The following is a 19475-nucleotide window of genomic DNA, read 5'->3' as shown; positions in this document are numbered from 1 at the left end:
GATTGATTTACTTTATTTTAAAAGGGGAAATTTTAAGAGCATTTTTTGAGTGACTGATATATTCATTGCAGACATTAAAAAACATATCTATTAGACCAGTAAATAGTTTGAAAACCTTTGCTCTCTTACTGTTTCCATAAAGAATAGAGAGGAGATATTGCCCTCTAGGACAAGGTCTCGACTGACTGAGATGAGGTTAACCTCTTGCTGTTTTTCCTTTGGGTCTTGTTTCTCTAGCCTAAGAGAGTGACAAAAAACAAAACTGTTTAGCTTTTCATTTACTTCAAACATGCTTCTGTGATGTTTAGGAACATTTCTTCAATTCAGCTGATGTATAGAGGTGTTTTCGAAATTTATTTATTTATTTGTTATTTATTTATTGTGACCAATATATCACTTACTGTGGATTTGCAGTTTTACTGTGTTGTCCAAATATCTGTTATAGCCAGAAAGCAATCACACTTAAGCTTAAGGCAGAAAAACAGAAGAATAACAGATTTTCAATGATGAAGATTATTATTTCTCAATTATTTCAGTGCTATAAAGTCTGTAGTAAAGAGGTAGTGGGGTGTCTCATTAATTTCTTAAACTAACAATGATCACTTTATCATTCAAATAAAATTATAGCATGTCTAAAATTTCTGTAACAAATCATTATTAATCATATTTATTCTCAGAAAGGATTGTCTACATTAGGCACAAATTCAAAGAACTTTAGAATGAATATTCTAGAGAGGCATGGTTATCTGGGAAAGCCTATGATTCACACATCCTAAAACAGTGCTTCTTAAACTTTGGCTTAGTAAGAATTACTTAGAGGGCTTGTTAAAATACAGATTGCTAGTCCCCAGAGTTTCCAACACACTAGGTCTGGGATGGGTCTCCCAAATTTTCATTTCTAGTTTTCAGGTGATGTTAGTACTTCTCTCCAGGTACCACACTTTGAGAACCACTGTTGTAGAAAAATAATTGTTCTATTTATTGTTGTTTTTTATGGTTTCAACTTCTGCAACTTCATAGTTTCTCAAAACCTTTTTTTTCCAGAAAGCTCTTAAAATTTAGCATCTTTACTATTTGTGAAATATACTCAGCCTTGCTCATCTATAAACATTGTCTTAGCACTGTAGGAATTCTTTTTTAAAATCCAGGCTTAACCTTTAGCTAAAGATACGAATTTATTTTAATTTATGATCATTAGTTCAGTCACTTTAAATATGATCTGTCTATTTTATATCATTTTCACCCACAGCAGCCTTTTAGGATAGGCAATTATGAATATAACCATGTTTCTAATGAAAGTGTTAAATCTTATCCTTGGTAGTTTTTCAGGATGGATAAAATCCATTTCCAAGTGTATGCATTCAAATATGTTTCCATATTTGATTAGCTTTATTGTCCTCATTCGCGGTAATGCCAATTGTCAAACCTCTTTACCGACAAGAGGTAGAATAAGTTTTTTAAGTATGGTATACAAAGCAAAACTTAGTTACAGTTGTTGGAATGAAGAATTCATTTAGAGCCAAAAGATGTTTTAAAGAGCAGAATACAGTCAGTTCAAAGCCTGATTGAAAGCAACTTCAATTTTATAGTTTTCTTCAAACAACATCTTCATTGTTTTCTGGAAGATGGTATTTGAGAAAAAGAAATGTCTCGAGTTACTGTTTTTATGAGGAGAGAATTGCTGAGTCTTTTAAATGGTTAATGAGAAGAAGTAATAGTTAAACAGTTGGAGCATTGATTTCTGATTTGAATTCTCCAACACAGGCCAGCCCTGAGGGAAGGGGGAAAAAAGCTTGCTAATTAACATTTGATTACTGATGCCACCTTCTCATTCCCCTTGCACCATCCGGTTTCAAGTGTTTTTGTTCAGGAAGGATTTTTAGGAGGGTTTTAACTTGCATCTTAGTAAAACAAATCCATCTGCAACTGCAGTGAGTATATAATATGTTAAAAAAGAAGAAGAAAAAGAAAAGTCCTTAGATATAAAGTATGTGTTCAAAACCCAGTCTGGATCAGGAATGATTGGTTTCTTAACTATAAGCCTTTCAGAGCACCAAAGATTGCTAGGAAACTGGAAGGAAGCCTAGTCTGTATGCCTTATTTTGATTTAAACACCCACACACAAATACTTATTTGTTCAGTGCAGTTACTATTTAGCAAACTCCTAACCAGAACATCATCTGGTAGTGTGAAGTACTTGGAGTTCAAAGTTTGATATAATTAAAATTTGGATAAGTTCAGGTTCTAATAGGACCAAAGGCCTTTTTCTTCTAAGATTGATAAGAGAATGAGATAGATGTCTGTTTCAGGGTACTTTTTGGTAAGGGTTGTAATTTGCCATAGTATTCTTAATACAGAGAAATTAGGAACTAGAATACTCATAAATTTATAGCTGTTCTAATCCCATGGAAATTAAGTATTTTGTTTCTTTTTTTTGCTATATTAAAATGTTTGATATGTGAAGAATCCTGAGCCAGATTTCAAAATTTTAAAGATGTTGACATAAATTAATGGAACTTTACAACTGTATCACTTAGCTAGTAGTATTCTGGCAAAACCATAGCCTCACTGATAACATTTGGTTGATGGAATAGTTATTTGGGAAACCAACATGACTGGCTTTACTTTTAAATGAGATTTCATAAGAGGAAACTGTTATTTAGCCTTTTAAAAAGTGTAGACTTTTTAGTTTAATAAAAAACAAAAGCTAAGACTTTTCTCATCTAAGACAAAAATTCACCTAAATGCTTATTATAAATCTATTATTCTTACATGAAATTATTTGCAGTTTTCCTTTTGGATGATTGTATTAACTCGTACTATTTTTCTTCCATGTTCATTTTAAACTTTCCCACATTACTTCCTTGTCTTACATATAGAATGCTCTTCTTTTCCTGTTCCTAGGATTAACTCCAATATTGTCATAAAGTTTTAGAATTTTGAAAATCAAAAGTGATCTTGTTTTATTCTCTTCTAATATTGAGTAAACTAAGTCTCAGAGAGATTTCAGCAACTTGCCCACAATAATAGCTGGGCAAAATTAGGACTAGAAATCTAGTTCTCTCCTCTCATTATGCCATAATACCTCAAAACTTGTGCCTTTTCTACTATCAGAATCTGCTTTCTCTTGGATAATACTGAAATGACATTTAAAATTCCCTGAAATGTTCCTCAGTAGTTTGATCAACATTTAGCACACAAGGAATGATTTTATTAAGGCTGACAAGTTTTAACCAAGTTTTTTATATTTCAGTTTGAATAGCTACAAACAACTCATTCGAGGCTAATCTGAGCCTCAAAATTTAGCCTTTAGCAGAGTAACTTCATAAGAATTTTTTTTCTAAGAAATTCTGATAAAATTTAACTAAAAAATAAAATAATTTGAAAACTTATGGAACTCAAAAGAAAACTTTGTGGGAGATGAAGATCTTAATATAATTTTATATTGAGCAGGTCATAATAAAAATGATCTTTTCCCCAGTGCTGTATTTATCACTGAAAATGCACATGAGGAAATATGAAGTTTGAAGTTAAGAGCATTGCTTAGCTTTATATATTAATTATAGTATAATAAATGTTTATTATGAAAAGCAAATCAGTACTGTGTTAATTCTGTACTATTTCAAGTTAATCTAATTTTTTCTTAGTCACAATCAATTATCTTATCTGAGGCAATGGGAAGAAATGAAACTATCCTTTTAGAAAATACAGAAAACAAACTCTGAAAAGTCTGTTGTCAATGTAGAATACTTGATCCATATACAGTATACTTTGCAACATAACTTTAATGTTCAGCTGGTAATCAAAGCATTTATTAAATTTCTTCAGAACTAATTGAAACATTTGCATAGTTTAGCAGCCTGAAATCTCATAGATTTAGAGCTTAATGCATAACCAGAATTGAAAAGATTATGAAGGTTCAGCATGTTACTGAGCCAATGCTGATCAAAGAAAATGTGTAAGACAAAAAGGCCCTTAGGAAATGTTACCCTGTGAAGTGCCACTTGTCCTTAAATGGAATTTAACACAAATCTCTAAAGATGAAACTCCATCAGAAGTAGCACAATAATGGCAGCTGGGCATGCCAGCTACAACATCCCAGCCTGTGTGTGTGTTCTTTCTGCCTCTCTCAAGTGCTGTCAAATCTCTCAAATCAATCAGTCTCTCAGTTTCTCTCTTCCTCCCTGTCCCCTTTCCCTCTTCCCTTTAGTCCTACCTTTCTCCCCCCAGCCTCTCACTCTCCTTCCTCTGTTTCTCCATCCTTCTTCCCTAAGAGAACTCTGTGTTCTTCATATATTTCATGGTGATCTTAAATTCATCTGCATCATTTTATACACAGCTGTATTTTGTTACTCAGGTTTCCTAGAATACTAATTTTTTAAAAGAATCATTTTTACTTTTGTGTACATTTGGGATTTTTTTCCTTCTCTGCAAGATTGTGACGTAAATTTTTAATTACATAAAACTGTCAATGAAGAAAATGGAATTTGAGTATCTCCATTAATAAAACCATCACTCATTTTGTGCTTTTGCTATCGTTATCGCTTATCTTTCTTTCATATAATGGTAAAATCTGCCTATGGTTACAACATTGATAAAATAGGAAATTATTTTTGAAAGACTAGTTTGTTTTCACTTAAATTGTTGTTTAGTGATTGTGGTTTAACACATGATTCTTTTCGCTTAATCTCAGAAACTCTGTCAATTTAGTTTTTCATTGGAACAATCAAACATTAGCCTAATATGCTTTCCCTAATATGCTTTACGTTGTACTGTCTCAGCCAAGTTCTGTCCGCATTAACCAGTTTATTCTATGACAAGTTGCTTAACAGATGTCATTCTGGGAAGAACAATGAAGCCAAATACTTGTGCAATGGCTAACATTACTCTAACTTTGATCACTTTTGTTCAGCACATCAGTCTGGCGTTGTGCTTTATACCAACATAACACTATAGCCAGAACATGCTTTTCAGGCTTAGAATAGCAAAGGAATGTTATTCAATTCAGTGCAGTTACAGATGAGTTAATGGAAGAAGAAAAATACTGTTTATTTCATAATACCATATTGTTGTGTTTTGGAATTAAGGTGGAATTTAAAGAATCCCACTCCAGAGTTATTTGTTTATATATTCTTCAATGCTGGGGTAGGCTTGCTACCTTTCCAACAGATGTAAATATTTGTCTTGTCTTTCTCCGCCCCCCACAAAAAATAGCTGAGGAAACTGGTGTATCTAGACAACATAATTCAAAAATAACTTTAAGAAAGGAATTTTTTGTGTTGAGGCCTAAAGTCTCCTCATAATGCCTTTTCTGTCCTTTCCCTTTCTTTTATTAATATAATGCTTTGGGTTTATGAAACACCCTGTTCCTTAAGAGCACTAATGTTTAAGCATGACAAAATAGGCTAGTGGAAGTGGTCAGAAGTTTGCCCAGTTGCATTTGGTTAAATTGTTGGGTTGATAATAACTGATGAAAATTTCCAAACTTAATGCAGCTGGCCATAAACAAAATACTGCATGGTAGACTAGCCATTGCTAAGAATCTCTGAAGAAAAGCTGTTTGTTTGAATTGAGTGGGGATCAAGCCATGCCCCCAAGCTCCTCAGTTCTCACTTACTTAGTCTTTTTTCACAGGTGTACATTAGAGATAAAAATATATTGAGTTCTGAGTTTTGTTTTGTTTTTCTTTTCCCCAGTGAATATATATCTCTATTTCACTGGAAGGATAACTTAGATGTGTTTATATATAACAAACAGTAATGTGATACAAGATGCTGTAATTGGATAACGTGATACTTTAGGCTTCTGCATTTTTAAAACATGAATGAATACTGCTTGTTTTCCATATCGAAGTGTCATAGAACAGATTATGTGCAACATTTCAATACTAGCTTTACTTGTTACAGTCAGGTATTCCTGTAACTAACTTGAAGAGTTAATTAAGATGGGTGATCTCTCCATTCTTAGGATTTGTTATTTTTTTTAAATTTGTACATTCAGAATGAAATAGAATTTCTGTGTCCTATTTAGAAGTAAAGCTGAAGACAGATACCATACCTCTTAATTACTGGGTAACATAGAGTTTAACCTTCCAACACTTTATTTGGAGAAATTACTTACCTCCTGTCCTTTTAAAATGAAAGGTACAATGTTGCATGTTGAGAAAAGTAGGTTTTCATCTTTAACAGTATTTAAAAGTATCATTACCCTATTTTCAGGAGGAGCCTAAATAATATGTTAATAGATGACTTTCAGTTAATAAATATTCTGTTGAAATAGTTTTTAATTTGGGGTGATATCAAAGAAATAATCTGTGCTGCTTTATTAAGTTTTTATATCTTTGAAACTTCCACCAAACAATAAAGATACCTTCAGGTTTTTCCTCCTGCCCTGTCCAAAAAATAAAACACAACCATCAAAAACTACATAGAAACTTGGAAGTATATCTTTTGTTCATTGCACATCATGAGTCATTTAAAGATTTAATACATTAATAACATTTATAATTATAGTCCATCATAGATGAACTGTGTACCTAAAGTTTCCTGACTGAAAAGAAACTTGAAGTCATCCAGGAATATAAAAACAATCGGCAGAGGGAGATGTTTATTGAACCTTTATTTCCCCTAGCCTTCATTGAGAATTTGCTTTTAAATTTGATTTAGAATTTTTTACAAAATTTTTCTGACTTTTGTTTTCCTAGTTTCAAATTTTTGTTTCAAATCCAGAAAAGGAAATACAGTGAATATCACATAAGTGGCAATGATCATAAGTCATGTGGAAACCTTATTTTAATTGTGCTGTCTTTTTCTTTGTATAGGTAAAGAGAAATGTGTATGACCTTACTAGTATCCCTGTTCGCCATCAATTATGGGAGGGCTGGCCAACTTCTGCCACAGATGACTCGGTAAGTGACAGTTGAGTTACCAGTTTTTTATTCTCTTCTCTCTCTTGCCACTTTCAATCTAATTGGTTGTGATAATAAGCAGAATCAAATGCTTTGAATGTTCCATTGAAAGAACCTTATAAATCAAATAATGTGAAAATAAGGAGTTGTGATAATTTGAGTTCATTTGCAGAACAGATATCATAAACCAAGTATATCAACATTCTTTTGGTAATGTTATAATATCAATAGGAATTTGATGCTGCTTGATTTAATTTTTTCCTTAATGAAAAGAATATATTTAAATGTTCCTAATGAAATATCCCAAGCACAATTTTTTTTCCTAAATTACAGTTGTCTCAAAATCAACCTAATCATTATATTTAATTTTAAAAGTACATTTCCCATAGTAGGTTGATACTTTTTTAAAATGTTAATTTTTACAGTAATATTAATGGCCCTTTATTCTTAAAATACCCATAATTTTCACCGCCATAAAAAGCTAGAGGAAAAGATTTAGTCTGTCATTTTTACCTGTTATTATACCTATTTACAATGATTATCCTATTGTAAATTTTGAAAACTTGCCTGTCTCTGTCCTGTTTGCAGTGATTATTCTTTTCTCAGAAAGTAAATTTTATCATCTAAGGGGGCCAGCTGAAATTACATTTTGGCCACTTTTACCCATAATCTTGTTCTAACCAGATACCGTTAAAAAAAAAAAAAGAAAAAGAAGAAAAGGTAAAAAATGAGAATGTTTCAAGAATTTTGAAGTTAAGTCCAATGTTTGTAATGAATAGGGCTAAAAAGAAATTGAGACTTTGTAAACATCTTTTAATAATAAATACCCAAATGATTATAGCTAGGAAGCAAATTACCTTTTTTTATTTTCTGGTAAATACTGTGTTTCTATATGGATAATAATTATTCCTTCTCTCTCCACACCACCATCATACATTTTGTGGAAGATAGAAACATTTTTAAACAATTTATGTAGATGCTATCTGAGTCTAAATTATTTCACAATTTAAACACCGTGCTTTTGGAAAATGCTTTGTAGGTTTTAGAACTTTAAAAATAATCAGAAAATAGAGGAACTTTTTTTTTAAGTGGGAAAACTTGTTTACATATAGTCATATTTATTTCTAAGCAACTGATCTTAATGTTGATAGAGTAAATCATTAGATTTATTGACTGGTTGTCCATGGATAACGAATAGGGATGTGGTGGTTGTTTTTACTTTGGATTTTTTTTTTCCCTATTGGAGAAAATTTGACACATTTGACAGAAAATGTGCTACATTTATTTTTACAAAGATAAGAGTAATGTTCATAAATGATAGCTTTCTGTTTACCTGGAGAGACATGGAGAAAACAGAAATGTTCTTAGCATTGTCTTAATAATCTGTTACAGGAAATAATAACATTAATAGAAGAAAATAATTAAGATCTGACCATGTCACTTAAATTCTCTGAGCTTCAGTTACCTCACTAATTTGCAGTATTGTTATGAGGAGGATTAGTGATAATATGTGTATTGTACCTGGCTCACAGTAGACGCTCAATAAATGAGTCACTATTACAATTAATATTAACATATAATATTAACTCAGAAAAGTATCACATGCAAGAATTGACTAGGTTATATAAATGAAATGGTATTTGAGATTTGCTTCAAAATAACTTGTGGGGTTGGGAGTGTGAGTAGAGATATAGGTAAATCCAAGTGAGCCACATATTGATCATTGTTGAAGCTGGATGATACGTATATTCAGTTTATTACACTGTTTCCTCAAATTTTGTATATATTTGAAATTTTCTATAATACAAAGATTAAAGCAAAAATAATTTTAAGAACATAAGGTGGTATCGTCCAGAAATGTGGAACTTCACGGGGTTTGAAAAGCCAACTGCTCTGAGACCCCATACTTGAAGACACCAGACTGAAATAGGCTTTGCAGATTCAAGTTCCAAGAGTGATAGGCAAATTTAGTGAAGAATTCAGTGATAAATTCTTCTGTAGGATCACGCCCTATACATTTTAGGTTTTAAAAAATTAAACTGAGTTTGACACAGTCTTTTATGAGGCCCATGTTTTAATGATTGTTATAACATTTAATTTTTTACCAGAGTTCTAATGCAATTTCGTTCCCTATAGGAGAATATGGAAAGCAGCTTAAACTCACCATATTCAAGAATGACTGTAATACTACCTGGTGTTGTATCTAAGTCACAGCTAACACAAGAGGGAATCTCCATTAAGAGACTTGATTCTTTTTGCCTCATTATTCATATTTGCACCTTGTCCCAGAACCTGTGAAATGATGCCTGCCCACACCTCCCTAGAGCAAATGTTGCCACATTGGCAGGATGTTGCCTTGAGCTGCATGATTTGATACAACAAAGATGTTTAAGGCCCGGCTGCTTTTAACTGGTGCCATAGCAGATCCACTAGCTCCAGTACTTAGGTTTTGGCAAAAATGGCTTATAACTGTAGTCTTCTAAGGAGATCCTAGCCAAAGAAATGTCATGAAACCTTTCTTTCATGAGGATTATAAAAACTCATAAAGCTGGCACTTGTAATCTATATTGTTGCAGGCGATGGTGTTTTTTTTTACTTGTTTAAATCACTAAGTGGAGGCATCTGCTACAAAACAAGATAGTCCTCACAGCTTAGGGCATGAATTGGGTACAGCTGAGAAATGTCAGCTGTGTAAACAGCCTGAAATGTGTTACCAACAAAAATATAATTAATTTCTTTCCAAGACAGTGTGCCATAACTTAATACTTAGAATGGTTTAACTTTCAGAGAAAGCACCTGAACGTTTTCTTTCCAGTGCCAGAGTAGAGGATTGATTATAAAAGTCATTAAAAGTGAGGTTAGTTTGCACTTTTCCTGCTCAATTGCAGATATTTGTGTGGCTTTAAATATATAGTAACTTACCAGTGGCTTCCGTGAATTTATGGAAACATCTTAGATCAAGAAGTTAATGGATTTGAGACGATGCAAGTATTCTAAAATTAGATCGTGGTGAGATTGCACAACTCTGTAAATTTACTAAAAATCATTGCATTGAGCACTTACAATGAGTAAGTTTTATGGCATGTAAATTATACCTCAAAAGCTATTTTTTAAAAATGTTAATGGAGAGAACTAGATTAAAATACTTTTTTCATTTACATTTTTATGTTGCATGAGAAATTTTTTGCAATAACACAGGAGGTGTTTTCTTTAGCGTACTTCTCATTAACCTTTGACTTAGCAAACGGGACAAAGAAATAGACTTCTTATAATTAGATTCTTGTATAATCTTGAGTCTCTTACCAACCTGACACTCTTTTGACATTTTCATGCTACTCAGTGAAGTCAACAATCATTTAAAACATTGTTGTCCCATTTCCCTTCAGAGTTAAAATATTCTCTTTGCTTGTAGTTGTACTCTAATGGGGTATGGGATACTGTATGAATCGTCAATAACTCTTTCAGTTCCTTTTGCGCTCTTTCACCAGGGAAGTAGGTATCTAAAGCTGCACCAGTAGGGGAATGTTTTCATGCTGTGACAGTTCAGCTGTGAGAACAAGGAGTTGCAAGTAGGCGAAATCTCATTTTACACTTTAACAAGGACGCTCTTGGTTTCCAGAGAGTAGAAATAATTTTAACACTCTGAATTATGTCTAGACACTTTATTTATTGTAATGCAGACAATTTGAATATATGTAGTTTTTAAAATTCCAAGTTTTAATAATGCTTATATAAAGGAAGAAAAAATCCTTCCTTTTTTTATTAAATTTTTTTTTATAGTTTAATGTATTTTAGTAGCAAACTTACAGGAACAGCACAGAAGAGAGACAATAGTAAAAACATGTACTTGCATGTAGGACAACTCAGAAAAGTATAGTTAATGGATGGAATCCACTGTATGATAAAAATGTTATAAACATCATTTAGTTGCCATCGATAAGAAATTTACTTGTTTTTAAAAAATCCAAATGCTGGCATTGTGCAGAAAAATTTAGTAGTTTTATTTATAATTGTTATAAAGTTGAACTGCCGAAACTTGTTCACTGAAATATTTTGACTTGTATTAATGCTTTACGTCTCTGCATTTATATTAAAAATTCACGCACAAATGAAAATGGAAAAACTGCCAATACCTGATTTGTGTCCTCTATTTTTCCACTTTCAATCATATACTTAGATATCTGTTGACCCCATGGAAAAAGACATATCTAACATTCAGAACTACCAATAACAGGAAGAAGAGAAAAAAATTTTTTTTGAAAGAATGAAATGTTTTCCATCATAGTGTGTTCTTAGGCACATTCTCCTCGTGTGCAGTGTGCTAGCTGGATGTCTTGGCATAATTGTTATACATTTGGCTTGGATAGCACACATGTTGGTGTCTTCAAAAAGCCCTACCAGATAGGCCTCACTTGCCTCCTGCAAAGCACCAGTAGCTGCACTCTGGAAGCACAAATCTGTTTTGAAGTCCTGAGTAATTTCTTGCACCAGCTGCTGGAAAGGAAGTTTACGAATCAGAAGTTCAGCGGTCTTCTGATAACATCTAATTTCACAGAGTGCCACAATACCAGGCCTGTGATGATTAGATTTCTTCACCCTTCAAGTAGAGGGTGCACTCTTGCTAGCGGCTTTTGTATCCAGTCGCTTCCTCAGTGCTTTATCACCAGTAGATTTGCAGTCTACACCTCCTTACTTACCCCCCTTCTCCTTCAGCTAGAGCTGGGTGAGCTAGAGGTGGTGTAGCAGTGGCTGCAAACACAATTTAATCCTTCAGGTTTAATCCTTTTTTATGGTGTACCTTATTTTTTCTTTTGAGTTTACTAATGGGCTTCTATGGTTCCATCATTGGCTAAAGGAATGTTAACTCAGAATTTAAGAAAATAGGAATTTTATTTTATTTTTTAAAGATTTATTTATTTGAGAGAGAGAGAGAGAGCAAGTGAGCAGGGAGAGGGGCAGAGGGAGAGGGAGAGAGAATCTTTAAGCAGACTCCCCACTGAGCATGGAGCCCAATGCAGGGCTCAATCCTAGGACCTTGAGATCATGACCTGAGCTAAAATCAAGGGCCAAACCCTTAACCAACTGAGCCACCCAGGTGCCTCTTGAGAAATTAGGAATTTTAGAATCAGTTCTTTAGGCATGTGTTAGGAATCAGAAAACTGCTTATTAAATATTTTTATGTTGAAAAGGAGATCATGTATAAGCAGAATCATTACACAATGGTTTTTCTATAAAATAAAAACAAAACAGAAACCACACACACACACCCCTCCTCCCTTTTTGTAGTTTTAAATAAAAAGAATTTGTGAATGTAGGTATGTTATCTACTTTGATCCTTCTGGTGGGAACAAAACATTTTCTTCTGTAACTTCTCCCTGATGCATTAGGTTTGGCAGTGTCAAATTATGGACATTCCCTCGCCACTGGATGCCTGCCCTCCACTTTACAGGAGCTGCTGTCTGAATAGACTCTCACAATTACCACATACTTACTACACTGTAGTTACCTACTAAGTAAACTCATAAGCTTCCACTATGGTCATTCCATCCATTGTTGCAAGGTTAACATTTCTGAAGTGCATAATGAATCACATTTAGCCTTGCTTACTTATCTTCAATGGCAACCCAATACTTGCTGATTTATGTACAGATTTTTATTGCTGGCACTCAAAACCCTTCATTCTTTGGTCTGAAATTTCTCTTCTAGGTTTATTTTCCCATATAGGCCCAGAATAAATGCTCAGTAAATATTTCTCAATGATTGAATATGATAACATAAATATCTCAGCTTTAGCTAAATACTCATTTTGCTGTTCTTGAAATATACATGATACTCTGTCCTACTCTGTCAGTTAATCATACTGTTCCTTCTGCCTAGAATACCTAGAGCAATAATTTCCTTCCTCCAAGACTTTTCTTTTTTTTCTTTTATTATGTTATGTTAATTAATCACTGTACATTACATCATTAGTTTTGATGTAGTGTTCCATGATTCATTGTTTGTGTGTAACGCCCGGTGCTCCGTTCAATACATGCCCTCCTTAATACCCATCACCAGGCTAACCCATCCCCCCACCCGCCTCCCCTCTAGAACCCTCAGTTTGTTTCTCAGAGTCCATAGTTTCTCATGGTTCATCTGCCCCTCCAGTTTCACCCCTTCATTTTTCCCTTCCTACTATCTTCTTCTTTAACATATAATGTATTATTTGTTTCAGAGGTACAAGTCTGTGATTCAACAGTCTTACACCATTCACAGCTCTCACCATATCACATACCCTCCCCAATGCCTATCACCCAGCCACCCCATCCCTCCCACCCGCCACCACTCCAGCAACCCTCAGTTTGTTTCCTGAGATTAAAAATTCCTCATATCAGTGAGATCATATGATACATGTCTTTCTCTGATTGACTCATTTTGCTTAGCATAATACCCTCTAGTTCCATCCACATTGTTGCCGATGGCAAGATTTCATTCCTTTTGATGGCTGTATAATATTCCATTGTGTGTGTGTGTGTGTGTGTGTGTGTGTGTGTGTGTGTGTGTGTGTGTGTGTGTGTGTGTATACACCACATCTTCTTTATCCATTTATCTTTTGATGGACATCTTGGCTCTTTCCATAGTTTGGCTATTGTGGACATTGTTGCTATAAACATCAGGGTGCACGTACCCCTTCATATCCCTACATTTGTATCTTTGGGGTAAATATCCAGTAGTGCAATTGCTGGGTTGTACGGTAGCTCTATTTTCAACTTTTTGAGGAACCTCCATACTGTTTTCCAGAGTGCTTGCACCAGCTTGCATTCCCACCAACAGTGTAGGAGGGTTTCCCTTTCTCCACATCCCCGCCAACATCTGTCGTTTCCTGACTTGTTAATTTTAGCCATTCTGACTGGTGTGAGGTGATATCTCATTGAGGTTTTGATTTGGATTTCCCTGATGCCGAGCGATGTTGAGCACTTTTTCATGTATCTGTTGGCCATTTGGTTGTCTTCTTTGGAAAAATGTCTGTTCATGTCTTCTGCCCATTTCTTGATTGGATTATTGGTTCTTTGGGTTTTGAGTTTGATCAGTTCTTTATAGATTTTGGATACTGTTGGTTGTCTTTGGTTTTGTGGACTGTTTCTTCTGCTGTGCAAAAGCTCTTTATCTTGATGAAGTCCCAGTGGTTCATTTTGCCCTTACTTCCCTTGCCTTTGGTGATGTTTCTAGGAAGAAGTTGCTACGGCTGAGGTCGAAGAGGTTGCTGCCTGTGTTGTCCATTAGGATTTTGATGGACTCTTCCTGTCTCACGTTTAGGTCTTTCAACTATTTTGAGTCTATTTTTGTGTGTGCAATAAGGAAATGATCCAGTTTCATTCTTCTGCATGTGTCTGTCCAATTCTCCCAACACCATTTGTTGAAGAGACTGTCTTTTTTTCCATTGGACATTCTTTCCTGCTTTGTTGAAGATTAGTTGACCATAGAGTTGAGGGTCCATTTCTGGGCCCTCTATTCTGTTCCACTGATCTATGTGTCTGTTTTTGTGCCAGTACCATAGTGTCTTGATGATTACAGCTTTGTAATAGAAAGGACCCCGAATAGCCAGAGGAATGTTGAAAAGAAAAGCAAATCTGGCGGCATCACAATTCCGGACTTCAACCTCCAAGACTTTTCTTTAAGAAACTTTGCCTGTGTGCCTCTTCCCATGCCACCTTCTCCAACCCTCTTAGAAATAAGTTATATTTCTGTTCTGTTTTTAAAAAAGATTTATTTATTTGAGAGAGAGAGCATGCATGCATGTGAGAGAGGGACAAAGGGAGAGAACCTCCAAGCAAACTCCCTGCCAAGTACAGAGCCTGACAACCCATGAGATCATGACCTGAGCAGAAAGCAAGAGTCGGACGCTTAACTAACTGAGCCACCCAGGTGCCCCTCTGTTCTTCTACTTAAATTATTTTAATTTTCCCTTATTTGGTTCTTTCCATCCTTTATTCCTCTCACCTGGCTCTATTACTTACCATCTGAATAACCACAAACAATTAACCTCGCTGGGTGTCTATAAGTGTAGAACACAGATAATTATGCCTAGAGGTATTGTGAAGACTGAAAGAGTCAGTAGTTATAAATGCAGTTACTCCTAAGTTTATTTTGAAGATTAAAGTAGTCAATACAAGGTAATGTCTAACATAGTTAACCTTTGGCTGTTACTGTTTTTCATCTGTCTGTCTGTTCATTCACTTGACATTTGTTGAACAACCCTTATAGGGCAGTAAACATGCAGGCCCTGAAAGTTGCAAGAATAAGGTCCTGTTCTTCAGGTCCATTCCTCAGGGATTGCAAAATATAGTGTGAGACAGATGTATAAGCAGTGACAGTTGAAGTTTATGTAAATGCATAGGGATCATTGAAGAGGGAGCAACCAATTTTGCTGACAGATGGGGGTAGTGAAAAAAATGACTTCCCAGAGAAAGGGATATTTGATTGTATTTCAATTTGTATTCTAATGTTCCTCTCTTTTGTAAATTCTAAAAATTGAGAGTAAGAACGGTCTTCCTCATCTTTGTATGCTCTATAAGAATCAAACGTAGAGTACATTAACTCATTAGAATTGTTCAGAGCTCCATTAAGTTGACATCTATGACAATAAACAACTAAACAATGAATTTGTATTTTTATAGGAACTCAGTAAACTTAGAATCGGGTTTATTTTCTTTCTAATAAAAAATTATCAAAATTCAATGTTTCTTTAGTGGCAAGTAGAATAACATAGTTGGCTTTGGGGAGCAGGGCGACACCAAGCTGTTTTGTACCAATGTGTGCATGTGTGTGTGTCAGAGCAGGGCGGTCCAAGTTCATCGAATTGCAGTATTGCTCTTATTGGGGTAGGTTACTTACAGTATGAATTTCGGTTTCGTCATCTGCAAAATGAGGATGCTATTGACACCCTTGGAAGTCTATTGTGAAGATTAAATGGATTAACATAACAGGTTGAAACATGAAATTGCCACTTTTTAAGAATGAGATAATTGAATATTAACAATTTTATATGGTTTTATCTAATAGGTAAAGCACATAATATGCAGGGTTTGGCAATTACAACTTCAGCCCAAATCCCACTCAACATCTATTTTTGTAAATAATGTTTTACTGGAACACAGTCACACCCATTTGTATATGTATTGTATACAGCTTCTTTTACACTATAACTGATGGCAGGGGTGTGTGGTTACAACAAAATCACATGCCCACAAAGCCTAAAATATCTACTGTCTGGACCTTTACAGAAAAAGTTTGCCAACCCCTCATGTAATGTCTGGCATTTAGTAGGCATTACCTCCTTTTCCCTTGAGTAAGCACCTTCTTTATATCACATACACATGCAGAATCAAAAACATTCTTTGGGTAGCTTCAGGGCCGTTTTATGCTATTTAAATTACTCTGTCAGCCCATCCTAGGTCAGACAAATTTAGGCAATCTTCGAATGTCTTCACTGGCTCTTTCTTTATTTGGCAAGGTTATAGATAATGTTGCTTCTGATGGTAGTGAGACTCCGTAGCTTCAGAACATACATCCTTGTCAACATATAGAGTCTTTTACAAATAACACAGGCAAAGACTAAACAGCCAGAAAGAACAGCTTTGAAAGCAGAAGAAAGTTGGATTTTTAAAAGGAGTGAAAAGTTGTGAAACAGACTATACCCTGAACAGAGAGAGTGAGAAATTTGGGAGGGTGGATGAAACATTCAAGGGACGTATTTACTCAGTAAATATGAAGGCAAACACATGGAAGCGAGACATCCCCCAACAAGAAATTTACAAGCACTATAATCAGATGCTGTGAATCTTGATTTCAGTTTATTAAAATCCCAAACCTGTAGACCACTGCCTCTGGTAACTGCTATGAAAATGTTCTTCCTTCTATAAACAACTAGAAGACTGGATAAAGTATGTGATATATAACTATTTTCAGATATTAGACAACAGGTAGTGCAGGACTCTGAAGAAGGAAACAAATGAGCCCTATAGTGGTCTTACATTCTTCCTGGAGGCAATTTCTGGATCACAGAGTAGGGAGAGGAAACCAAAGCAGAACCTGCCATTTTATTGAGTTTGAAGAGACAGAGTGTTTAGGGAAGTCAAGGCAGCTAGACTTTTTGCAAGGTAGAGTACTAGCAGAGGAAAAACCTAGAAATCTACATAGTGTCCCACATGGCGTTTAGCTGAATAACAATCTGTGCATGCATCAGGTGAAATTCCAGGAGTCTGGACAACCAATGACTGCCAGGAAAAAGAACAATTAACTGAGAGCTGTAAGGCAAATAATTCTGAGCTCACACAGAACTGGAAATAATCTGAGTTCCCACCAGCATAGTAGGGACACCTCAGTGACTACATGAGGCATTCAAGAAATACCCTCCAGAAGAGTCACACATAATGGAGTGAATAAACAAGCCCTAGGGTGAAGACTATTTTAGGACTGCTGTTTTACATGCTTAAAAACAACCTTCAAAAGGAACAAGTTGATTAACAAATTAACAAATTGCCTCTAAGAAACAGAGTCCAGCATCCAGTCAAAAGTTACTATACATATGAACAGCAGGGAAACCTAACCCACAATTAGGAGAGAAATTAGTCAAAAGAAATAGACCTAGAAGTGATTTAGATAATGAAATTAGTACATTGCGACTTCAGCTGTTATAAATACTATGAATATGCTCAAGGATTTAAAAACATGAACTTACTGAGGGGAGAAGAGAATACATAAAATGGAATAACATATCATTCTAGAGATAATATAATATTTGAAATGACAGTTTCACTGGATGGCTTAATAGCAGATTAGAAACTGCCAAAGAAAAGACCGGTGAACTTGAATATATAATAGACACTACCTAAATTGAAGCACAGAGAGAAAAAAAGACAAGAATAAATGAACAAAGTATCAGTGACCTCTAGGGCAAAATCAAGCAGTCTAACAGACATGCAATTGGAGTCCTCAAGGGAGAGAAAAGATTGGGGAAGGAGGTCAAGACAAAAAATACTTGAAGAAATAATCTCTAAAGTTTTTCCATAGCTGATGAAAACTATAAAACCTATAGATCTAAAAATCTCAATGAACTCCATGAAGGGTAAACACAAAGATTTCTACACTAAGGAGTATCACTGTCAAATTGCTGAAAACAAGTGATAAAGAGAAAAAACAATTTCAAAGCAGAAAGAATTTAAAAAAAAACAGATTACACAGGGGAACAAATAACAGACTCTTTAGATTTCTCATCAGAAACAATGCAAGCTAAAAAGCTTGACATTTTTACAGTACTGAAAGTTAAAAGAAATGACAGCTTAGAATTTTATATAAGGTGAAAATAATCTTTCAAAATTGAAGGAAAAATACTTTTTTAAACAAAAACTGAAAGAATTTGGTGCCAGCAAACCTGCACTATAAGAAATATTAAAAGAAGTTCTTTAGGCAAAAGCAAATGACACCAGAATAAACTTTGATCTATACAGAAGAATGAAGAGTGCTAGTAATGGTAAAATGTGGTTAAGTATAAAAGACATTTTTCCTTCTGTTTTTAATTTCTTTAAAAGATAACTATTTAAAGAAAAAATAACTAATACTGACTTTTGGACATATGTAGAAATAAAATACATGACAACAATAGCATGAAAGACAGAACAGAATTGTAGTACAGTTCCTTTTTTTTTTTTAAGATTTTATTTATTTATTTGAGAGAGAGAACATGAGAGGGGGGAGGGTCAGAGGGAGAAGCAGACTCCCTGCTGAGCAGGGAGCCCGATGCGGGACTCGATCCTGGGACTCCAGGATCATGACCTGTACTGAAGGCAGTCGCTTAACCAACTGAGCCACCCAGGCACCCTGTAGTAGGGTTCCTTCTTATACATGAAGTAATATAATATTAATTGAAGATAGTCTGTTATACTAAAGATGCATATTGTAAACTTTAGAGCAACCACTAAAAAAATGGCAAAAAATATAGTCAATAAGCTGTTAAGATAGATGAAATGGAATACTAAAAAAAGAATTATCCAGAAAAAGGCAGGAAAAGAAAAAGTGGGATATGTACGAAACAAATAGCAAGATGAAAGATTTAAATCCAGCCACATTGTAATTACAATAAATATAAATGGTCTGTACATTAAAAGGCAAAGATTGTCAAAATGAATTTTTAAAAGCAAGACTCAGCTGTATGCTGCCTATAAGAAACATACTTTAAATATAATGACAGTAATAAGTTAGACATAAATGAAATGGGAAAGTATTTACAAACACTGAACATAAGAAAGCTATAATGACTGTATTAATATCAAAGTACAGAAAAAAATATTACCAGGACTAAAAAGAGACATTTCATAATGATTGAAAGGACAGTTCAAGAAGATATAACAGGCAAATACATACACATAACATAAGAAGGCATACACACTTTCTTAAATGTGTATGCACCAATAAGTTTCAAAATACATAAAATAAAAACTGACAGGACCAAAAGAATAGACAAGTTCACAATTATACCTAGAGATTTCACATTCCTATCTCAGCAATTATAGGAAAATGACAGATAAGG

The 19475-nt window shown here is 34.5% G+C and overlaps 1 protein-coding gene across 7 annotated transcripts in view; it reads left to right on the top strand.

Moving 5' to 3' along the window:
• Positions 1 to 19475, top strand: part of FAF1 (Fas associated factor 1) — a 489041-nt gene that overhangs the window by 284695 nt on the left and 184871 nt on the right. For all 7 annotated transcript variants that reach the window (XM_027624861.2, XM_027624896.1, XM_027624850.2 and 4 more), the window contains one exon: positions 6821 to 6907. In XM_027624861.2, coding sequence (XP_027480662.1) covers positions 6821 to 6907 — 87 coding nt within the window. The remainder of the gene's footprint in view (positions 1 to 6820; positions 6908 to 19475) is intronic.

Source organism: Zalophus californianus, chromosome 4 (genome assembly GCF_009762305.2).
Source record: "Zalophus californianus isolate mZalCal1 chromosome 4, mZalCal1.pri.v2, whole genome shotgun sequence".
NCBI classification, from domain to species: domain Eukaryota; kingdom Metazoa; phylum Chordata; class Mammalia; order Carnivora; family Otariidae; genus Zalophus; species Zalophus californianus.
This window is presented reverse-complemented; position numbering and strand designations above follow the sequence as displayed.